This window comes from Rutidosis leptorrhynchoides, chromosome 4, assembly GCF_046630445.1.
Source record: "Rutidosis leptorrhynchoides isolate AG116_Rl617_1_P2 chromosome 4, CSIRO_AGI_Rlap_v1, whole genome shotgun sequence".
Lineage (NCBI taxonomy): Eukaryota > Viridiplantae > Streptophyta > Magnoliopsida > Asterales > Asteraceae > Rutidosis > Rutidosis leptorrhynchoides.
The window spans coordinates 579,838,323-579,860,777 of NC_092336.1; the positions used below are offsets into that span (position 1 = coordinate 579,838,323).

Sequence of the window (22,455 nt, forward strand, 5' to 3'; positions counted from 1 at the left end):
CTAAGGTGAGTTTCATTTACTCCCTTTTTAAATGCTTTTGCAATATATATTTTTGGGCTGAGAATACATGCACTTTATTTTAAACGCAATGGATACAAGTACATACTTAATTCTACACTGAGTTTAAACCAAAAATCCCTTAGCTTTGGTAACTAGTAACTGTTAGTTATAAGAACTGGTGGGCGCGAGTAATTGTATATGGATCCATAGGGCTTGACATCCCCGTCTGTTCCAGGTATAGAAACCCTAGCCTGAACTATAAAACAGACGTATACTATTTGAGTTTAGTACACATTGTATTGCGTGTATTGTACATGTTGGTTGCATGTATGTTAAAATAGGGGTACTTATTATAACGTTAAAGCTTAGTTACCAGGGTGCTCAATCTTGTAGAATATTTGATAAACGTTTCTGGATGAAACAACTGAAATCTTGTGATCCACTTTTATATACAGATTATGCGAAACACTAAAACTATGAACTCACCAACCATTGTGTTGACACTTGTTAGCATGTTTATTCTCAGGTTCCTAGAAGTCTTCCACTGTTTGCTTATATGTTAGACAAGCTATGTGCATGGAGTCTTATATGGCATATTTATCAAGGAAAAGTTGCATTCACCAAATCATCACCATGTATCTTATTTTGACAGCATGGTCAATGGAAGTACTATTGTAAACTATTATTTACGGTGACTGTCTATATGTAGAAATCATCAGATGTCGAAAACCTTTGATTTAAATATTCATTTATGGTGTGTCTTTTCAAAAGAATGCAATGTTTACAAAACGTATCATATAGAGGTCAAATACCTCGTAATGAAATCGATGAATGACGTGTTCGTCCATATAGATTTGGAGTGATCGTCACAGTTGGTATCAGAGCGTTGGTCCTAGCGAACCAGGTCTTGCATGAGTGTGTCTAAGTGATAGTTGTTAAGATGCATTAGTAAGTCTGGACTTCAACCGTGTCTGTATGTTAAAAGTTTTGCTTATCATTTCTTGTCGGAAATTACATGCTTATCATTCTTAAGTCTAGACACGTTTTCCTGCATTTATTGCATAAATAGTGTATAGACAAAAATTCATATCTTAGCGTATCTGTTACTGTAAACTTTTCCTGACACCTTCCAAAAATTTCTCCGTAATTTACGGGATTTTGGTATTATATGTACATATGTAAATTATGTATTGAAGAGTACCAATCTAAATTCTATAATCTATTTCATATCAAAAATTATCTATCTAATTATACAAGATTGATCCCGTATCTAGTTCAAATTCCTTAAATTCCGACAGCTATTCCGATATGGATATTCACCTGAACTCTGAAGAAAGTGTAACCGGAATGGATCAACCAATCAGCCATCACCTATTTTGGATGAATTGGGGATGGGTTCGTAGCCTACTTAATCATTGGAGACAAGAAGAAGGTGTAACAGACTGAAACTCGGGCTAGTTGTAAGTGGACTATTTTTGACCTTAGGGTTTGTGCTTAGTCTTAAGTGCTTTTATTTTTATTATTTTATAAGTGTTTTAATATAATTGTGCTGTGACCAGTTTGTGACAAGGGTCCCAGAACAGGTTTGTTTATTTCAATTGGACCTCGTTTGGGTTACCTAATCTGGTGCGAAAGATATCAGATAACTGATAAATACCCGTGTGTTGTGGGGAATGGGGTTTTAACCCCAAATAAGTGTATTGTGCTGCCCTTTCCTCTCATTTTCTTCCTCCCTCTAGAAATTTCCTAAACCAAACCGTACCCACTTCATCTCCTATTTCTAACCCTAAATTCCTAAATTGTGTTCTAGAGCTCAAATTGTTCATACCATCTTGTTTCTTACAGATTACTGAGTCTATCAAGGTAAGTAACATGTGTTTTTGTGTTCAATTCATTGTCAAATTCTTGGTTTTGTGTGAGTTTTGTAAAAAGCTTGAATTTGTGTCAAAACAAGTGATTTAAGTGTTGTTATGGTCAAATTGTTGTGGGTTTTGAGTCTATAACAAGTAGTGAACAAGTTGTGGTCGATTTTGGTGTTTAAAACGAGCTCTAGATCGAGATTTGAGGATTTCATCGTGAAGTCCGTAGCCTTTGTTCAGTTTCTGAGGAAGACGAACACAGTCGGCTGACTGTCGGTCGACAGTCGACCGACTGAGGGTGAACTGACCGATTGTTGAGTGAACCGACCGACTGAGATTTACCTTCTGTCGATTGATGTAATACCAAGTGAATCGATCGACTGGTAAGGTCAGTCGATCGACTGTCAGTGTCAGTCGACCGACTGTGTGTCCAGGGCAGAATGTTTTACCAAAGTGCCTTTTTCTAGCCGTTATGCTGCCCGTTTATATTTTGGTGTTCAGGATGTAAATTTATGCTGCCCGTTTATATTTTGGTGTTCAGGATGTAAATTTTGAAATTGCATAAGTGTTAAGCATGAAAATTTTAGCGGACGCATTTTTTTACTAATTTGCTATAATTCGCTGTCAGTGTGTCTAATCTTGAAGGGAACACTATTCTAACTTGGTTTTTGCTGTTCTCAGGAGATAAGGACAAGGAGGAAGCTTAGAAATAATAACTGAGCAGTTGCTAGTAATTGGTGAGTGGGTCTATCTATGGATAGAGTTTAAGTAGCATATCATGCTACTGTGGTCGACTCTTTTACCATGCATAGTGTAGGAATTGCCATGATAGAATAATTTCGTTTGCCTGATGTTGTATGTGAATTATGTGTACACTGTGTGAATGGCACCAGTCGGGTCTAGGGAGACTGGGGACTCGAGACCGTGCCTAGGAGAGGTTAGAGTCCATATGAGGTCAACCGTACCTAGGGGAGGTTGGGTCCATAGGCTACTGATTGTGGAGTATAGTGTGAATGATGCATCCCCTGCATCTGGATAACTATACTGTGAATTGAGTAGCAGGGACTATCGGTAGACTCAGGCCCGATCAGCTGGGAGTCGTGTGCTCGTACAAGCCGCCGATCCTCGTATTGTCTTATTGTGTGCTAGTTGGTAGTTAGCAAGTGTTGCTGTTAGTATATAGCTTGTGTGTGGCTTAAGCTATATCTGTTAGATAGATTCCATTCACTTAGCGGTGCGCTAATCCCCCACATATTTCCCCCTTGCAGGTTTAGGTACTGCTAGCTGGGTTAGGTGCTGATGCAGAAGACATGTTTGACAACCCAACTCTGATGTTGACTTTTGTATAAATAAATTTTTGTAATAACGTAACACCGTTGTGTAAACTTAAACGTAATTACTCAGATTAATGTAATGACATGTCTTATAGTGTGTTTGTTAATAAAGTCTTCGGCTGTGTTTAAAAAAAATGGCCGGTGTTACAGAAGGTGATCCCTTCCATCCACCACATTGCCCTCTTGGCGAAGAACCTGAAGCACTTACCGGCGAACCTGTTCAAGACACCATTTTCTCTCTCATTTCCAGAGTATCTCGTCACGATAATATACTATCTCAAATTCTGGATCTTATTCATCCGCTCGTCCGAACCGCCAATCATCCCGGTGTAATAGAAGAAGTCAACGAGCTTCGCGCTCGGGTAGTGGATTTGGAGAACATGGTGCAAAGGTTACAAGAACCAGCAGCAGCACCGGCAGCAACAGTACCACCATCAGCAACACCAACAGTACCATCACCACCACCAACAACAACATCCGCATCCCACACCTGAACATCACAATCTGTACCTCGAACATCAATGTCATACGCACCATAGTTACCAAGAAATACCAGCAACAATAACCGATGAAGTATTAACTCATTTCCCCTGAAGAAATTTTATGTATATTTAATACATATGAATTTTGAAATCAAAATAAATCTTTTCGTACTAAGCTATTACATGTGAATCTTAACTAGTAGGTACTACTCGGTTAGTTCATATTACTAATATGCAATGATGTACATCCTTCCTTAACAACTTAACCATTGTTAACTACAATCTCTGTTTCAACCCAATGAATTCCATTTCATAATAAACCAAGTGTATTAATCAATTACATAATTGATTTTACATTTTCAATTTCGATATACTTGAAACTTTCCAGAAAACATCATCTGTGCCTTGTAGGGATCACAAAAATTCCACGAGCACCAACATCCTTCACCGAGGAATATCAATAAGAATAAATAATGAAGTGCTGATTTCATTAGTGAAAAACTCTGCAAAGATTATGTAATCTTTAATGTTTTAGAGATTAATCATTTCTAAGTCAAGCCGAAAATCAAATGAGTTAATATGATATTAACTCATTAAATTTGTATTAGATCTGAAGAAAATATACATACATATATTTTCATAAAGACGGTAATAAAAATTCTTTTGTACAAAGTATTAATTGTGAAATCTTTAACGGGTAGGTACTACTCGAGAAATATTTAAGTTCACAAGTAATATGTTACACTGTACATTCTTCAATTTTGATTCAAAAATCATTAACTATACTCACTATCTTCACAATGATACACAATCATTTCATACAAATTCAATCACATATTCTGATATCGACGGATCAGAATCCAAGCCATAACTCTGAACCAGTGACAACATTCTTAGATCTCTACATCTTTCAAAGCTATACTTTGAATTCAAAACTATGCAAGATCCTTTAGCATTGTTTTTACTGAAAATAACCTTGCAATTCCTTTTCAAAGTATCCAGTATTATCAACCATTCAACCAGTCAACGACGACCTTTCAGACTTGTAACTTTGGCATATACGTTTTTGTTACTGGGGAACCTTTCATGTTCCACCACATTAGCAGCAAATTTACCAACAACTTCATTGATCTTTGACCTTCCGAAAAATCCTTATACTCATTGAAATCGTATCATGTACTCATCCACATCTTGTAACGGCAATTGCCATACCAACTATCAAGAATTAGCAATCAGTATTTTGAAATCTTGCAGCACGTCTACATCAACAGTTATATGTGTACATATAACGTCTACCTCCTGGACTTACATACTTCGAATGTGAAGTTTCCGAAAAACACCCCAAACTACGAAACTAGTTCTCCGAATTTTGGAAAAATGTTGATAAAGCATAAAAAACTGTAAACGACCTTAACAATCAAAAGTTTGATGATAAAGAATAGTATGGTGGTAAAGCTGAGAAAAAGAGAAGGTTTGGAACTGAAAAACGGTTTGAGTAAAGTATGAAAGAGGCTGTGGATAAATCACAAAGACTGAACCTGCCTTCAAAGAATCCAAATGATTCAGTGACTGCTGAAACTATTAGTAAGAACCTTACTTCTTATTCTAAACCTTCACAGACAGATTTTCCGCATCATCATCTGATATTAGAAATTCTAAGATATCATCGTATCTTTCATTATAAATATCCTCGATATTTCTGGAGATATCTTCATACATATTCTTATCGAAAATCATTCATCGCTTCGCACTATCTGTGTTACATCATAAAAGAAACTATTTTAGTTTCTAAAATCTGAAAAATTCGAAAAAAATGGATGTTTTAAAGTAATGTTGGGAACTGAAGCATGAGTTAGTATAATATAATGACACTTGATCAACGTGATTATATTACAGTAAGTCATGCTGAGTTTCTAATGGAACGTGATAAAGGTTCACAGATCACACCCTCATCATGAACCATGTTACATAACTCTTTCATTCTATTTAATCTCTAAATATATCAAGAAAATACTTTTCTTGATGATTCGGTCTTTTCCAGATATTCTGGTAATTTGACAAATCAAGATCGTATCATTACAATTTCTTTCTTAGAACATTAACTATGTTCATTCCGAAATGTATAGCTACGAATTATGGACCATTATTCGCTTGACTTGAAGTCGGGAAGGAAAAACGAAAGCATGGAGCTCCTAAATATAAGGGAAAATATAAAGCCTGACAACAACACATATATTACAAACCGTTTATATCAATGCGTATAGCAATATAAAGACACGGGAGAATGAAAAATACTATAACTCCAAGGTAATAGTAGAAGAAAATAACTTCCTCTGGTGGCAGATGAAAAAGAAGAATGAAGGATACGATAGCCAAGAAAATATCAAGGATCAGAACTGGATTAAGCATTTCACAATCTTTTAGAAGTATGAAATAAAGAAGAAGATGTAGGAGTGGTGAAAATAATGAAACGGAAGTGGTTAATTTATAGCGAAATATCAGACATAACAATCGAGGTAGATTACGCATTTAAAGGAAATCTTAATTTCCTTTAATTTCGAAGAATCAAATCCTATTTAGATTATGAAGATTTTCTATTCCCTAAATTCCGGAAATCAATCTTAACTACGTCAAAAGTTTAGACGAATCTCTATTCTTTCATTTCACTCTTTTACGATAACTTCTCTCATACGCTTCGAGAAATCGGATTGTTTTATTCATATTATTCAACGGTGATAAAATTATATTTATCAACTCATATTCGTTATGAAAACATTTTTATTGTAAGCCATGACGACCTCACTTAAATTTCGGGACGAAATTTCTTTAACGGGTAGGTACTGTGATGACCCGGAAATTTCTGACCAAATTTAAACTTTATCTTTAAATGATTTAATGTTTTCGACACGATAAGCAAAGTCTATAAAGTTGAATCTCAAAATTCTTGAACTACTCAATTACCCTTCGATTGTTCTCAACGATTCGCGAACAATTATATGTAAATAGATACATACATATACTATAACTTGAAAACGTAACAAAGTGTTGTGTATATGATACTGTGCATTAAACTTATTGGTTTGATTATCTGATTGATATAATTAGATAAGTTAACTAGAATGTTTAAGATGAACCAGTAAAACACTAAATTGCTACAGTATTTTCGAATTGCTACAGTACCCGAAAAGCTACAGTGTTTTCAAAAATCACTATTTGCTACAGTAAAAAAAACCTTTGCTACAGTAAAACACTATTTCAAAATGAAAATGTATATATGTATATGTATATACTACGAGACGATGATTTATAGAAGCAAATAACCAAAACACTTAATTGATTAAAGCTACACTTCGAGTGACATAGTTTATCAATGATTAAGTTTAATTTTTGATAAAGGTACACGTCGCGTAACGAAAAGTACTAGTTTTCTCAGTGTACGAAAGGACGTTCAAAAAACCGGAACCGGGACATAAGTTGAGTGACGACGTATGACTTATCGGAACGAAAATTACAAGTCAACTATGTACGTGAATTTAATATAATATATAATTAATTATATAAATTAAATATATTATAAATATAATTAATAAAGATGTCGACGAGGTACACGATAAAACATTGTGAGCTGTAAAACCAATCCATGCGATCGCATGGGAATTGGTCATGGGAGCCATGCGATCGCATGGTGACAGATCCCAGCAAACATCTTTAAATTTCGACGATTTTTGTTCATTTGTTGTACAATTACTCCCTCTGTTATATTATTATTATTATTATTATTATTATTATTATTATTATTATTATTATTATTATTATTATTATTATTATTATTATTATTATTATTATTATTATTATTATTATTATTATTATTATTATTATTAAGATTAATATTATTATTAATCTTATTATTATTAGTATTATTAATAATTAGTATTATACATAAAATACTACGACGAGGTTATGAGCGTGTCACTTTCAAAAATGGGTTTTCGAGCGAGATAGAGCTAAGGAAATTATGGGCTATTGCCATGGAGGTTATGGGTAATGTTCATGGGTAATATTCGCAAATCAAACCTAGTGTTTATCATCTCCGTTACGTCTACGTACTTTCCTGCAATATTGAATCACAATATTGATACGTGAGCATTCATATCTTATCTTTTATATATTAATTGTGTATCCATGTCTAGTGCTCGAGTATATATATTTATGCATGCATGTATGCTAAATTTCGTTCATAAACAGTTTATAATGAATCACGAATTAAATACATATATTACTGGTAAATGGTATATGATATAATGAATCACGAATTAAATACATATATTACTGGTAAATGGTATATGATATACATGTTTTTGGAAAGCTGGCGAAAAATCAATAACTTTTAATTTAGATATCGAATAATTTCGATGAACGGATTAAAAGATATGATCAACTGAATTATGATTGACGTTAATTGAAATTGCTTTTGAATCTACAATTAAGATTTAAACAACTTGTTTACGAGATTGATAAATTGGATTTTTTGAATATTACCAGCCGAGTAAATGAATCCTTATATAAGGTACGTCTCGTTTTGTTAAACAACTGTCAAAATTGACCTTTTGAAACGACTTTGGATAACTTTTGTATGTCGATATCGAGCATTAGGATTGTGATACACTATGACCTGACCTAGCTTGATAGACATTTATTGACCAACATATGTTCTCTAGGTTGAGATCTACGGTTATTTAGTAATCCGAGTTTCGATCACATTTTGGTGAACGACTTTATATGCTGCTAAGGTGAGTTTCATTTGCTCCCTTTTTAAATGCTTTTGTAATATATATTTTTGGGCTGAGAATACATGCACTTTATTTTAAACGCAATGGATACAAGTACATACTTAATTCTACACTGAGTTTGAACCGAAAATCCCTTAGCTTTGGTAACTAGTAACTGTCAGTTATAAGAACTGGTGGGCGCGAGTAGTTGTATATGGATCCATAGGGCTTGACATCCCCGTCTATTCCAGGTATAGAAACCCTAGCATGAACTATAAAACATACGTATACTATTTGAGTTTAGTACACGTTGTATTGCGTGTATTGTACATGTTGGTTGCATGTATGTTAAAACAGGGGTACTTATTATAACGTTAAAGCTTAGTTACCAGGGTGCTCAATCTTGTAGAATATTTAATAAACGTTTCTGGATGAAACAACTGAAATCTTGTGATCCACTTTTATATACAGATTATGCGAAACACTAAAACTATGAAATCACCAACCTTTGTGTTGACACTTGTTAGCATGTTTATTCTCAGGTTCCTAGAAGTCTTCCGCTATTTGCTTATATGTTAGACAAGCTATGTGCATGGAGTCTTACATGGCATATTTATCAAGGAAACGTTGCATTCACCAAATCATCACCATGTATCTTATTTTGACTGCATTGTCAATGGAAGTACTATTGTAAAATATTATTTACGGTGATTGTCTATATGTAGAAATCATCGGATGTTGAAAACTTTTGATTTAAATATTCATTTATGGTGTCCCTTTTCAAAAGAATGCAATGTTTACAAAACGTATCATATAGAGGTCAAATACCTCGCAATGAAATCAATGAATGATGTGTTCATCCATATGGATTTGGAGCGATCGTCACACCATGGGTAAGCCCAATTCAATGTGTACCTAAGAAGGGTGGCAAGACTGTCATCACAAATGAAAAAAATGAGCTTATTTATACTAGGACTGTAACAGGATGGCGTGTTTGTATTGATTATATAAAATTAAATGACGCCACCAGAAAAGATCACTTTCCCTTACCTTTCATTGATCAAATGTTGGAAAAATTAGCCGGAAATAGTTACTATTGTTTTCTTGATGGTTTTTTCGAATACTTTCAAATTCCAATAGCACCCGAGGACCAAGAGAAAACCACGTTCACGTGCCCTTATGGTACTTTTGCTTATAAACGCATGCCATTTGGACTTTGCAACGCCCCTGCAACCTTTCAAAGGTGCATGATGGCGATTTTTCATGACATGATAGAAGAATGCATGGAAGACTTTTCAGTCTTCAGTGATACATTTGAATCATGTCTAGTTAATCTTGAACGAATGCTTATTAGATGCGAGCAATCAAATCTAGTTCTTAATTGGGAGAAATGCCATTTCATGGTTAAAGAAGGCATCGTTCTTGGTCATAAAATTTCAAAGGAAGGAATTGAAGTGGATAGAGCTAAAGTAGATGTAATTGCTAAACTTCCACATCCCACCAATGTTAGAGGAGTTAGGAGTTTTCTAGGGCATGCCGGTTTTTACCGAAGTTTCATAAAAGATTTTTCTAAAATTGCCACTCCTATGAATAAACTCCTAGAAAAGGATGCTCCATTCATCTTTTTGGATGAATGCATCAAATCTTTTAATATTCTTAAAGAAAAACTCACTAATCACCGATCATGATAACTCCAAATTGGAATCAACCATTTGAACTCATGTGCGATGCAAGTGATTTTGCAATGGGAGCCGTTTTAGGACAAAGGATTTAAAAACAATTTCAACCTATATATTATGCTAGTAAGACATTACAAGGAGCACAAACAAATTGCACAACTACTGAAAAATAACTCCTTGCTATTGTCTTTGCTTTTGACAAATTTCATTCATATCTCGTTCTAGCAAAAACGGTGGTCTATACTAACCATTCTGCTCTTAGATACCTATTTTCGAAACAAGATGCCAAACCAAGATTAATCCGTTGGATCTTACTCTTACAAGAGTTCGATATTGAAATCCGAGATAAAAGAGGAGCATAAAATCTCGCCGCTGATCATCTTTCTCGTCTTGAAAATCCCGAATTAGAAGTTCTAAATGAATCGGCCATACAAGATAACTTTCCTGATGAATATCTTTTGAAGATAGATTATAGTGAAATTCCATGGTTTGCAGACTATGCAAACTACTTAGTATGTGGATTCCTTGAAAAAGGGTTGTCGTACCATAAATGAAAGAAATTCTTTAGTGATATAAAACACTATTTCTGAGAAGATCCACATTTGTTTAAAAGTTGTCCCGATGGAATAATACGCCGATGTGTATTCGGAGATGAAGCTAGTCAAATCTTAAACCATTGTCACACAGGACCAACAGGAGGTCATTATGGGCCTCAACTCACAGCAAGGAAAGTCTATGACGCTGGATTCTATTGGCCTACAATTTTCAAAGACGCGCATCTTCTTTGTAAATCCTGTGATGCTTGTCAAAGGGCCGGAAAAATAAGTCAACGTGATGAAATGCCACAAAATGTAATTCAAGTATGTGAAGTATTTGACTTTTGGGGTATTGACTTTATGGGTCCATTTTCAAAATCTCATAATAATTTCTACATTCTCGTTGCCATTGATTATGTATCTAAATGGGCGGAAGCACAAGCTCTCCCAACTAACGATGCACGAGTTGTAATCAACTTCTTAAAATGTCTTTTTGCTAGGTTTGGAACACCGAAAGCTTTAATAAGTGATCGGGGTACTCATTTTTGTAATAATCAACTTGAGAAAGTTCTCAAAAGATATGGAGTAACTCATAAAATCTCAACCGCTTATCATCTACAAACAAGTGGACAAGTTGAAAATACCAACCGAGCATTAAAACGTATTCTAGAGAAAACCGTAGGATCAAATCCAAAGGAATGGTCCATGATATTGAAGGATGCACTATGGGCTTTTAGAACAGCCTACAAAACTCCAATTAGAACCACACCTTTTAGACTCGTTTACGGAAAAGCATGTCACCTTCCAGTAGAAATTGAGCACAAAGCATTTTGGGCTTTGAAGACATGTAATCTTGATTTGCATGAAGCCGGACGTCTACGGTTAAGTCAACTAAACGAATTAGAAGAATTAAGACATGAAGCATACTAAAATTTGTTAATCTATAAAGAAAGAACGAAGAAATGGCATGATAAAAGAATCAGAAGTTCAAAAGAATTTAAGGAAGGAGACAGAGTCCTTCTTTTCAATTCACGATTTAAGCTATTTCCTGGAAAATTGAAATCAAGATGGTCTGGACCATTTATAGTCAAAAGAGGTTTCCCGTATGTAACAGTAGAATTAATAAATTCAAATGGGATTGAATTTAAGGTTAATGGTCACAGAGTTAAACATTACATATATAATCCAATGGAAGTTGAAGATGAAGTTAATCACAGTTTCGACACCACAGCTAACTAAGTGTGGGAAGATTCGAATCTTTTTAGGGTAATATGTATTTCTGTTAGAGTTAGATATTCTGTTTTTGTGTAGTTCTCGAGAATGGAATCCGAATGGTCTTTCCCTAGCAGACCCTAAAGAACAAGTCTTCTCCCTCCATTCTGAATTTTTATTTCTTTTAGGTTTTACGAGATGAAGAATTCCTTTGATCTGAACCATAGTCTACTACTACACGCTATGATTACTAAACGTAATAATAACATCTTTCCGAGTGAACTGGTACCATTCATGTGACGACCCGGAAATTTCCGAACAAATTTAAACTTAAATTTATTACGATTTTGACACGATAAGCAAAGTCTGTAATCCTGGGTCTCAAAATTTTTGAACTGTTTTCATTACATTCATTTAACCCCGACTAGTTTCGACGATTCAAGAACAATTAATTGTAAAAATCTATGTGTGTGTGTGTGTATATATATATATATATATATATATATATATATATATATATATATATATATATATATATATATATATATATATATATATATAGTAATTGGAAATACAATTTGAAATATTAAACCAACAGTAATAGGTGGCTAACAGATTACACGTTTTATATTTAAGTTATATTATGATTATTATTATATTATATTACAATTCAGTTATCGATTGCAATCATACATATACTGTGCTTAATTGGATTTAAAGGAACTTCTAACAACATCAATTTTTTTATTCATCCGTGATTATGAAATATCAATCGAGGTTACTGTGTTGTGAGAATTATGCATGTACTATGTTGACTTCCATCACCATAATCGAATATTTATACAGTATAAAGTTTGAATTATTATAAAAGGTAATTAGTTGTCTTCCACTTCTATCTATTCTATCTAGTTATATAAATATACATATATTTATGGAATGAAGGAACACAAAATAATAATTTAACACACACCATCTTCTCTTTTACTATCTCACCATCACCACCACACCCGGCACTCACCAACGAGCCACCACATTAGTTCAAGCACCACTCTCACCACTTTACTTTTTCAATCAACCATCACCATCATTATTTTAGTTTTCTTATTCGTTTTCTATGTCTGTGCAACAAGCGAGGTAACCGAAAAATCACCACTATAACACCCATCTATCTTCACCATCATCGACTACTTACACTAACCAGACAACCACCCACTGTCACGCTGCTAATTCTTTTTCAGAATAGTATTAAAAATCAGCTTCTGCTGCACTTGTTCATCTGCTTGCAACTTTCTTGTTTTATTTTGTTTCTATTCGAACCAACCAAGAACAAACACCATCACAACCCATTTACTCGATTACTGTTTCCATTTCTTTTATCGCCATCTTCATCATAAAGCACCACCTTTGATCACCCCATAATCGCCAAGAATCAGCAGCGAAGTCGTATTCTTCTTGAGCTTGATCCAACAAAGCATTGAACAAAGGGTTTTTAAGTAATATCACATTGATGACAAACCTTGTTTGGTTTTCTCCTACATAGACTACCATATGACCTTTTGGTACGTCTCTTGGAATATAATTATCTTCTTCATCATCTTCATGCATGTATAATGATTTCTTGTTGAATGCCCATGAACACCACTTCTCACAATTTAACCAAGCCAGAACCCCATTACCAAATTCATTAAAAGGCCTTTTCTTAAGCCATGCTTTCACTAACTTCACTTGCATCATCTTCGTTAATATTCAGTCCTCCTTCGAACACCCTTGATTACTATAACTGCAACCAATCAAACACCACAGAAACAATCACTTATTCATGATTATCTAACTGCAACAGCTACTATGAACTACTACGTTTGTTTATGGCTATCAAAAAAACCAATCATCTATTCTCTCTCTCTCTCTCTATATATATATATATATATATATATATATATATATATATATATATATATATATATGTGTGTGTGTGTGTGTGTGTGTGTTTAAAGTAACTAATCTCGTTCTGTTTATTTCGATCTCGAACAAACTGCTGCAGACTACTGCATTTGTGTTATGTTTAGCTAGAACCCAAGAACCAAACCTACAACCTTTCGAAAACCATTACTTCTGTATCTGCTTTCCGATAACAATGCAAATACTATCATAACAAATTCATGAAACTCGAATTATTGTTAATATTACCTGATGGATGCTATTAGTCACTGCTACTTTATATCGCAGCTCATCACCATCGTGATTGTTGTTGCTACCGGGTTCCTTCTGGATCTAGTCAATCACCACTCCAAACCACCAATCGATAACTACCATAACCCATCATTAAATTTAAAGCTTCTGCTGTTCCTATTCTCTGTCTACGGCTGGAATAACTTGCTAGCTATAGTCATTGATTAATATCAGTAACATAAAGAGCATACTAAGATCCGACGACAATAGTGAAAACATTGATGTGATTATAATTCTAATTAGGTAAAAATCAACAAAGCCTCAGGTAATATAAAAATTTCAAATCCTTCATTATCATATTACCTTTTAGATGTTTTTCAAGAAGTTATTAGGGAATCGACACCCATATTAGATTATAAAACCCATCACAATCATTAGAATCACCACCTGCAAAACAATCTTCATCATAAACCTAAAATATCAAGAAAATACTATTAGAAATTGCTATATTCTATTCTAAGAGATCTGAGGGTTCACCTTTTAACTAATTCATTCGAATCAATCTGAGACTGAAACTTTATTTAACAAACTCAAATGAAACAACCGATTCAATTGAAGAAGAATCGGTTGATGTAATTCGGATGTGTTGATGTACCAGCATTAGAATCTGATTATACCTCAAGATTCTAAACCCAATTTATATGAATCAACCTCATTGAAGATGTTATGAAATCGAGCTCCTTCTGAAAATCGATCACTATATCTCGAATATGGATTCTTAATTATGCCGGTTATGATTTGATAAATGATGATGGTCAATAAGGAAGAACGATGATGATGGAAGATGATCGGTGATGAGCAGAGAAAAATCGAAACCATGATTGATGAAATGTCGAATATTCTGCTAAATACCCTAATACTCACAACATAAACCTAACACAAAGAAACCGTATAGTACTGGACTATTGGATGGGCTATTCTAGAGATCCAATTATCAACACAAATGGGTCATGTTCATGGACTTCTTAAATATTAATGGACTTACTTAATATTCAAGGTATAGATATTATTATTATTATTATCATGAATATAAGTATTATTATCATCTTGATTAATAAAATAATTATTTTCATTATCATTAAAACTAACATTATTATCATTAGTATTATCATTAATATTCTGATTATTATCATGTTCATAAATATTATTATCATTATTATTATTATTATTATTATCATTATTATTTTCATTATTATCATTATAGATATTAAAATAAATATTAGTATTATTATTATTTGTAAAATCATTATTTTTATAGTTACTATTACTAGTAGTATTATTATCATTATAATCAAAAAACAACTTTTATTACTAATGTTGATATTATGTTATCAAATAAACATTTCGTATATAAAAATATACTTTTAGTAATATTACATATAAGTAGATATTAATTACATTAACATTTTTATATAGATATTCATATATAACAAATTAAGTATTTTAAATATAATATTAACCAAATATATATTAATATAACTATATAAATATTAGTCATTATAAATATATATCCACAAATTAAATATATATAATATATAAAATAAGTTATAATATATGAAATTGTTCAATTACGATTATAGGTATTAATGTATATATATAAATGATATAGGTTAGTGAATCCGAGGCCAACCTTGCATTGTTCAGTTTCGTCGTATGAATATTTTTACTACAAAATATTGTAGAGTGAGTTTCATTTGCCTTTTTACCCTTTATATTTTTGGGTTGAGAATACATGCACAATTTTTATAAATGTTTTACGAAATAGACACAAGTAATCGAAACTACATTATATGGTTGAATGATCGAAGCTGAATATGCCCCTTTTACTTGGTAACCTAAGAATTAGTAAACCATTCTACTAATTGACGCGAATCTTAAAGATAGATCTATTGGGCCTAACGAACCCCATCCAAAGTACCGGATGCTTTAGTACTTCGATGTTGTTTTTATCATGTCCGAAGGATTTCCCGGAATGATAGGGGATATTCTTATATGCATCTTGTTAATGTTGGTTACCAGGTATTCAATCCATATGAATGATTTTTGTCTCTATGCATGGGACGTATGTTTATGAGAAATGGAAATATGAAATCTTGTGGTCTATTAAAAATTATGAAATGATTATTTATGATAAACTAATAAACTCACCAACCTTTTTGGTTGACACTTGAAAGCATGTTTATTCTCAGGTACAAAAGAAATCTTCTGCTGTGCATATGCTCATCTTAGAGATATTACTTGGAGTCATTCATGGCATATTTTAAAAGACGTTGCATTCGAGTCATCGAGTTCATCAAGATTATTACTAAGTCAATTATAGTGGATATAATATGAAATGGTATGCATGCCGTCAACTTTCTATGTAATGAAAGTTTGTCTTTTAAAAACGAATGCAATGTTTGTAAAATGTATCATATAGAGGTCAAGTACCTCGCGATGTAACCAAATGTAATGTATTCGTCCATATGGATTAGGATGGGTCCCTTCAGTTGGTATCAGAACAGTGGTCTTAGCGAACCAGGTCTTGCATTAGTGTGTCTAACTTATAGTTGTTTAGATTCATTAGTGAGTCTGGACTTCGACCGTGTCGGCATGTCAAAAGTTTTGCTTATCATTTCTAGTCGGAAATCATCTGCTTATCATCCTTAGGAAATTACCTGCTTATCATTCTTAGTCTAGACATGTCTTACTGCCTCTATTGCATAGACAGTGTATAGATAAATTCATATCTTAGCGTATCTGTTATTGTTACCTTTGCCTGACAGCTTCCGTAGATTCCTCTGTAACTTATGGGATTTTAGTATTATATATGCATATGTAAATTATGTATTGCAGGGTACTAGTCTACATCCTATAATCTATTTCTTATCAAAAATCCTTCATCTAATCGTACGAGATGAATCTCTCAACCAGTTCGAATCCCTCAGATTTCGATAGCTATTCCGATAGTTATTCTGACAGCTTTCCGACATGGATATTCACCTAAGCTCCGAAAGCGGTGTCACCAGAATGAATCAATCAATAAGCCATCCCCAATTCATCTGATGGGTTCGTAGTCGACTTAATCAATGTAGACGCGAAGAAGGTGATCCTTTCCACCAACCAAATTGCCCTCTTGGCGAAGAACCTGAAGCACTTACCGGCGAATCTATCCGAAACACCATTTTCAGCCTCATTTCCAGAGTAGTTCGACACGATTATATTCTATCCACAATTCTAAACCTTATTCATCCGCTCGTTCCGACCGACAATCATCCCGGAATAATAGAAGAAGTTAGCGAACTTCGCGCTCGAATAATCAATTTGGAGAATATGGTGCAAAACTTACCAGCTTCAACAACAGCACCGGCAACACAAGTACCATCAACAATCCATGCCTCAACATCTCATTCTGTACCTCAAGTATAATCATCGTACTACGTATCGTTCTATATCATTTATATTCGTTCGACATGGCGATTATGTAATCTCTAATGTTTTAAGAGATTACATATTCTTGTTCTAACGGTAAATCAAATGAGTTTAATATTATATTGACTCATTAAATCCATGATTAAATCTGAAGAAAATATATATATATATATATATATATATATATATATATATATATATATATATATATATATATATATATATATATATATATATATATATATATATATATATATATATATATATATATATTTTCATAAGGATTGTAATTAAAAATTCTTTCGTACAAACTGTTAATGGTGAAAATATTTTAACGGGTAGGTAATACCCGAGGAATATTTAGATTTCACATTAATAGGTACACTGTACATTCTTTCAAATCTAATTCAACAGTCATTTACTGTCCTATTTACAACCACCGATATACGTATCCGTTCACCGCAGAATAATCCTTTTCATTCAATTTCATATTTGGATTTTGATCTATCAGAATCCAACAAGTGGCATAATGAAGAAAACATTGGACAAAAAATAAAATTTGTTAGAAACAAACAAATTAACCATGAGAAAATTTTGTTAAGAATCCACGCTAACTGTTCCTAGCTAACTGATTACATTTTATTTATCGCAATTTATTTATCGTAATTTATATTCTCGCAATTTAATTTATCATCATTTAATTTCTGTTATTTATTTTACGCACTTTAAATATCGGGACACGTATACAAGGTTTTGACATATCATATCGACGCATCTATATATATTATTTGGAATCACCATAGACACTCTATATGCTGTAATGTTAGAGTTCGCTATACAGGGTTGAGGTTGATTCTATAATAATATATATACTTTGAGTTGTGATCGAGTCTGAGACATGTACACGGGTCACGATACATATTAATTAATTTGAATATTATAAACTATATATGAATTATTGAATTAGTAACTCTGGACTGCTAACTGTGGACTACCAACATTGGACAATTAAAATGAATTAAAATATTGATTATAACATATGTAACTAAATGATTCTTCAAGTTTGCCACTTGATTTCATCTTAAACCTCATTTGTATCTTGACGATTACAATATGCATTCAAACCTTTCATGATTCTTGAAAAAACCTCGATCGAGAGGATGAATCAACCGCACTTCATCTACGAGAAGAAAGATTTAAGAAATAATCATGCACCTGAAAAACTCTCGAAAACTGAGTAAACGTTTAACACGTAGCTGTGTTAATTCCTTTAGCGTTATTATTACCGAATATAACTTTGCTATTCCTTTTTGAGATAGCCAGTTTTGTCACAGCTCCAGCAAGTCAACTTTGACTTTTCGTTCGAAACAACCTTATTATAACCTTGATATTTTTATTGTTACTGGGGAACCTTTTATATTCCACCATATTACCATCAGCGTTTAATCATCTAAAAACACAATTCTCTTGAAATCACCTCGGATTGATAACCGAAGATTCAGGTATGGTAGCATTAAATGCAGAGGAAACAGAAAAAAATTGTAGATGGTCTAAACGGCCAAAAGTTTGATGATAAAGAAGGGAGTGTTAGGAACGCTCGATAGAAAATTTGGTACCGAAAAACAGATTGAGCAAACCATAAAGGAGACCAAGGCCAAATACAAGGACCATACCATATATTCACAGAATCCAGGTAATTCTGGATCCAATGAAACCTTCAACGAATATCTTGCTCCGTACTCATGTTAAAATCTTGCGAAAATTCTTTCTTAATCAACCATCGAACTTAGAAATACCAAAATATCATCATAAATATCTTCGATATTTCTGAAGATATTTTCATAAATATTCTTATCCGAAATTATTTATCTCTTCGTGCTATCCATATTACATCATAAAGGAAACTACTTTAGTTTCTAAATTTCTTTAAAATTTGAGTTTGAATTATGAATGATTTTGAAGTAGTGTTGGAAATTGATGCATGAGTTAGTATAATATAATGACACTTGATCAATGTGATTATATTACAGTAAGTGATGCTGAGTTTCTAATGGAACGTGATGATTCACAGATCATAACGTCATCATGTGCCATGTTACATAACTCTTTCATTCTGCTTAACTTCTGAACATATCAATAAAATATATTCTTGATAGTTCTATTCTCAGTGATTCTGGTAATTTGACAAATTAAATCGTGCTACTACTATTCCTTTCTACCCTGTATATTATGATAATTCGAAACTCCATACCTACGAATTCTGGACCATTACTTGTGAAAAGAAAACAAAAGTATGAAGCTTCGAAATAGAAAGGGGGTATAAATCGCAGCAAATAGGAGAGAACATTAACTGTGAATGACAATGATTATAGAAGACGGAAGTAGGGACTCCGAAATAAAAGGGAGAACATAAAGCTCGATAACAACACATAAATTACAAACCGTGGATATCAATGTTTATCGCAATATAAAGACACGGGAGAATTAAAAATACTATAACCCCAAGGGCAAAGTAGAAGTAAACCGATTCATCCGGTGGAAGTTGGAAAAGGAGGATGATTGTTGCGATAGTCAGGGTAAGGACAAGGATCAGAACTGGATTAAGCATTTTCAAAATCTTTTGAATTTGGGAATTGAGTATAGAAGTGGTGAAAACTAATGGAACAGAAAAGGTAAATTTATAAGGGAAATATCCGACGTAGTAATCGGGACAGATTCATCGCATATAATTAAAGAGATCCTAATTTCCTTAAATCTCGAGGAATCAGATCTTATAAGATTTCCAAGATTTTCTTTTAAATCCCTTGAATTCTGGAATTCAATCGTGACTACGTCACCGGTTAAATCGAATCTTCATTTTCTCATTTCACTCTTTTGTGATAACTTCATTTGTACGCTTCACATAATCGAATAGTTTTATCTACATTAATCAATAATGATAAAACATTATTTATCGACACATATTCGTCATGAAGACATTTTTATTGTTAGCCATGACGACCTCATTCAAATTTCGAGACTAAATTTCTTTAACGGGTAGGTACTGTGACGACCCGAAAAATTCCGAACAAATTTAAACTTAAATTTATTACGATTTTGACACGATAAGCAAAGTCTGTAATCCTGAGTCTCAAAATTTTTGAACTGTTTTCATTACATTCATTTAACCTCGACCAGTTTTGACGATTCACGAACAATTAATTGTAAAAAGCTATGTGTGTGTGTGTGTGTGTGTGTGTGTGTGTGTGTGTGTATATATATATATATATATATATATATATATATATATATATATATATATATATATATATATATATATAGTAATTGGAAATACAATTTGAAATATTAAACCAATAGTAATATGTGGCTAACAGATTACACGTTTTATATTTAAGTTATATTATGATTATTATTATATTATATTATAATTCAGTTATCGATTGCAATCATACATATACTGTGCTTAATTGGATTGAAAGCAACTTCTAACAACATCAATTTTTTTTTATTCATCCGTGATTATGAAATATCAATCGAGGTTACTGTGTTGTGAGAATTATGCATGTACTATGTTGACTTCCATCGCCATAATCGAATATTTATACAGTATAAAGTTTGAATTATTATAAAAGGTAATTAGTTGTCGGCCACTTCTATCTATTCTATCTAGTTATATAAATATACATATATTTATGGAATAAAGGAACACAAAATCATCATTTAACACACACCATCTTGTCTTCTGCTATCTCACCATCACCACCACACGCGGCACTCACCAACGAGCCACCACATTAGTTCAAGCACCACTCTCACCACTTTCCTTTTTCAATCAACCATCACCATCATTATTTTAGTTTTCTTATTCGTTTTCTGTGTCTATGCAACAAGCGAGGTAACCGAAAAATCACCACTATAACACCCATCTATCTTCACTATCATCGACTACTTACACTAACCAGACAACCACCCACAGTCACGCTGCTATTTCTTTTTCTGAATAATATCAAAAATCAGCTTCTGCTGCACTTGTTCATCTGCTTGCAACTTTCCTGTTTTATTTTGTTTCTATTCGAACTAACCAAGAACAAATACCATCACAACCCATTTACTCGATTACTGTTTCCATTTATTTTATCGCCATCTTCAATATAAAGCACCACCTTTGATCACCCCATAACCGCCTAGAATCAGCAGTGAAGTCGTATTCTTCTTGAGCTTGATCCAACAAAGCATTGAACAAAGGGTTTTTAAGTAATATCACATTGATGACAAACCTTGTTTGGTTTTCTCCTACATAGACTACCATATGACCTTTTGGTACGTCTCTTGGAATATAATTATCTTCTTCATCATCTTCATGCATGTATAATGATTTCTTGTTGAATGCCCATGAACACCACTTCTCACAATTTAACCAAGCCAGAACCCCATTACCAAATTCATTAAAAGGCCTTTTCTTAAGCCATGCTTTTACTATCTTCACTTGCATCATCTTCGTTAATATTCAGTCCTCCTTCGAACACCCTTGATTACTATAACTGCAACCAATCAAACACCACACAAACAATCACTTATTCATGATTATCTAATCTGCAACAGCTACTATGAACTACTACGTTTGTTTATGGCTGTCAAAAAAACCAATCATCTATTCTACATATATATATATATATATATATATATATATATATATATATATATATATATATATATATATATATATGTTTAAATATACATGACAACCACCACAACCCCAATGTAAGCAAACTAATCTCGTTCTATTTATTTCGGTCTCGAACAAACTGCTGCAGACTGCTGCATTTGTGTTATGTTTAGCTAGAACCCAAGAACCAAACCTACAACCTTTCGAAAACCATTACTTCTATATCTGCTTTCGGATAACAATGCAAATACTATCAAAACAAATTCATGAAACTCGAA

General features: G+C 33.1%; 1 protein-coding gene across 1 annotated transcript; it reads right to left on the bottom strand.

Annotated features, from left to right (window-relative positions):
• Nucleotides 1-13,617: 13,617 nt before the first annotated feature.
• Nucleotides 13,618-22,006, bottom strand: LOC139842834 (protein SMALL AUXIN UP-REGULATED RNA 51-like). The gene is made up of 2 exons (XM_071832935.1): nucleotides 21,675-22,006; nucleotides 13,618-13,651 (listed from the first exon to the last, which is right to left on the bottom strand). The coding sequence occupies exons 1-2, from the start codon at nucleotides 22,004-22,006 to the stop codon at nucleotides 13,618-13,620; spliced, it is 366 nt and encodes a 121-aa protein (XP_071689036.1).
• Nucleotides 22,007-22,455: the final 449 nt, after the last annotated feature.